Here is a 3,694-nt window from a genome sequence, read left to right on the forward strand (position 1 = left end):
TTATCATTAAAAATAAAAAATGTTGGCATGTCATATTTTAATTGATAACCGCCTAATAGTTGATAAACTTGAATTTGTGGAATGTGGATTAATCTTATATTGTCATGACGTATCATGTTATCTATCATAATTATGGGCATTATGATTATTATTTAAATCTATTATTATTTGTTTATTATTTTAAAATACGCGCAACTAAGCGATTAATACCTAATACCTATAGAAGTAGAATAGTAAATTAGATTGTTAACAATTATCACGTATTTTTCATTCAAACTTGAATAATTTTTCAAATCTGTTATCCTCTTTTCTATAATATAATGAACACAATACTGTACACACATTTAAATTATTTGGTATACCTGCTGAAGTATTCCACTAAAATACCAAATTTTATTTTTAATAACTAACTAGAAAATGTGCATGAAACATTTTTTAGTTTTTATCATTTTAAATTAGGTATCAAATAATTGTATCCAATAATTTAGGAAAATTATTCATTTGATATACGATATACCTATATTAATATATTATAATATAATAGGTTTATAGCCTTATATAGGTAGAAAACATCATGACAAAATAAATCTATTTTGTCATAGGTAATATAATATGTATCATAATTTAAAAAAACTAATAATATGAATAAATATACAATTTTACATTTATATTTTATAAAGCTATTATTCTGTTGCGCTGAAAAGTTTACAAAAGTACTTAGGTAAATACAATGATTAATTCATTATTTACATGACCTAGTGGCTAGTATGAAGTCACTATTCTAGTGTTCTCGAACCGAGTAAAGTTGGCTTTAGAAGTTTAGAAGGAAAGATTAAAGGTGAAAAAGTTTCAGGAGCGATAGTATGAAACTCACCAATCATTATTTATTAAAACTATAAAAAAATCATTGTTAACATACTAATAACCATAAGCGTGCGCACGGGGGAGGCAGGGGAGGCGGCAAAAATATACAAATTAAATTTGGACGTCACACGTGACAGGACGACGTATAGTTAACCGTGAGAAAAACATTGAACGCTTAGGTCAAATCCAGCAACGTTAAGTGTTTGTCCCTGTGCTTTATTTATAGTCATTGCAAATGCTAATTTAACGGGAAATTAATACGTTTAAACTTAAAAGGTAAATCTGAGGGTATAATTGGTATTCTTGGTATTAAAACAGGTTTTCCATTACCACAGCCTGTTAATATTATGCACTCAAGTAATTAACTTCTCAATTTTTTGATTTGTAGTCTTGTACCGTTGCAAAGTGTGGTTGGGCTCAAATTTCTCATTAAAATAATAGGTGCCCATATTTTTAAAATCTGCAGTGTATGTGGTGGGACTCCAGAAGGCGTTAAAGAGTTAAGAAATTCAGTTGAGAAATGGACTGCATCCTCTTTTTCTAAAACTGTATCAACTGAATAGTACATTTGTGATTTAGCGTCAAACCTAGATAGGATCAAATCATTTAATTTGTCGACTTGCTCATTTGTTGGTGACAAAATAGCCCTTTCTTGAAACCATTTCAATGATTTAGAAGATATATTTTGAATGTTCGGGTACACGTTTTGAATCAATTTTGTTATAGTGAGTACTGAATTAAAGAAACTTTTAATATTTATTTTATCGTTCGTTGCTTGAAATTCGCCTTTGCCTATTAAAAGTAAATCTTTGACAAAATTTATATTATCTTGATCTGTACATAGCACTATCATATTAGTTTTAAGTCCCCTACACTATAGCGTACCTAGCTGCAATGCCAGACGACGCTACCGCAAGAGCAATTTTTCCACCATATCTTACTTTTGCGAGAAGTAAATTTATCAAAAAAGTTTTACCCGTGCCCCCAGGAGCATCTAAAAATAATATTTTGCCTTCATTATTGTTAACAGACGACTTCACTGAATCATATACAATTATTTCTTCACGGTTTAATTGATTTTCATTTTGAACGGACAGTAATAGTTGCTGTTGATCATAATTTCTCTCTCTTAAACACTCAATATTAATTGTTGTTCTATTTATTTTTATCGGTAAAGGAAAACCAAAATGTACTATAGATTTTCCCGATAAAATTTCCACTTCTTTGTTTAATTCAAATAAAGCTTCATCAAAATTATGCTTTGGTCAAAACTAATATCATATTTGATGACAATATTCCTGTCGTTTTCCATGCACTATATCGTTTTACTTTATCATTTACTTTAAACGCCTTTAAATGATTAAACCAGCCAACAATCAACAGTTAATAAAATAACAATATTTATATATTTGCCAGACGACGCGAGCTCACAATACCTGCCTTGGTTATTAGCAGTAGGTATACAATATGTACAATAATATATATATAGGTATACAATGTACACGTTTATTTTAATTAATAATAACTAATTATTTATTAACTTAATCAGACTAATTTTTTGCCTTAAACCTTCTCTGTGATGTCCTCTTTAATTTAAAAAAAAATTGCACGACGATTGAATAAGTAGTTTCGGAGTTTATCCCGAATAAAAAAAAAGTGACTTCATTTTATATAATAGTATAGATATAGAATTATGTGTATATTTATTTATAAATTATTTTATATAGTAGTATATATATATATATATATATATATTTATAAATTAATTATGTTTATGTACACAATATTATAATTTTATATGATATATAGAATAGAAGAGGTTATGGATTATGGTTATTAGGATCTGGGAGTGAAAAATATAGTGTATGATAAAAAATTTCACTTTTAAATTTAACAAATTATATTTCAACTTGTTTACAATGTATATTGGACTTAATACAAAACAATGACATTTAATTCATAATTATATTGACAAAAAATATTATAATATCATATTTTTATTTTTATTGCATCTATGATATTGATTTAAGCTGAGAAATGTATAGTAATAAATAAATATAATAAACCATACTTTTAGGTAGAATCCACTTTTTACACTATGGTAAAGGACGGTGGCTGTTATTACTTGTAATATTCAATTTGTAATTTATATTGCAAAATAATACTGTTCTTTGATTTAAAAAAAAATCATACTCTTACTCTTCAACAAGAACTGTATTAATAGTTTAATAGTTGACTTTTTCAAACCACAACTTACAATTAACTATTAAATATTAATAATTAATGACTAATAATATGCTACATTATTATATAATCCTTCTATACAAGTGATCCAAAGGAAAAACAATTCTAACAAAATTATAAAAATATTTAAAGTGCAGTTATTCTTGGAATACAGAATAATCTTGATCCTTTAAATAGCAACAAGACACATAATGTCAAGAACTTATGAATATATAAGCCTTTTCATTTCTATAAATTGTAAGTATTACATTAAGTATTATGTTTATATAACTATTTACAACAGTTCTGAATTCTCATTATATTAAAAGATGAATAATCATATCAATAATCAAATTACTAGGATTTTATGTAATGAATTAAAATTTATAATTGAACCAACAAGTAATATTTGATCATCTTAAATAGGAATTGGTTAAACCAAATATTTAAGTATTAACAACGCATTTTGCCACCATAATGAATATGAATATATTATTAATAAAATATACAAATCAGTAACAATAACAATAACACTTGATTTTGTCTAAAATTACAAAATACCTAATGTAAATAATATAATTAAAGTCAAATACAAATTATATATATT

The 3,694-nt window shown here is 25.9% G+C and overlaps 1 protein-coding gene across 1 annotated transcript; it reads right to left on the reverse strand.

Moving 5' to 3' along the window:
* Positions 1-1,225: 1,225 nt before the first annotated feature.
* LOC149061700 (uncharacterized) lies at positions 1,226-1,717 on the reverse strand. The gene has a single exon (XM_089215075.1). It carries the CDS (start codon positions 1,715-1,717, stop codon positions 1,226-1,228), a length of 492 nt encoding a protein of 163 aa, XP_089071201.1.
* Positions 1,718-3,694: the final 1,977 nt, after the last annotated feature.

Source organism: Diuraphis noxia, unplaced genomic scaffold (assembly GCF_037042655.1).
Source record: "Diuraphis noxia isolate RWA-SAM2 unplaced genomic scaffold, SU_Dnox_SAM2 contig0001, whole genome shotgun sequence".
Lineage (NCBI taxonomy): Eukaryota > Metazoa > Arthropoda > Insecta > Hemiptera > Aphididae > Diuraphis > Diuraphis noxia.

Bases quoted from the DNA above. Each gene is read 5' to 3' on its own strand.
- LOC149061700 (XM_089215075.1), bottom strand. From the start codon at position 1,717: ATGATAGTGCTATGTACAGATCAAGATAATATAAATTTTGTCAAAGAT.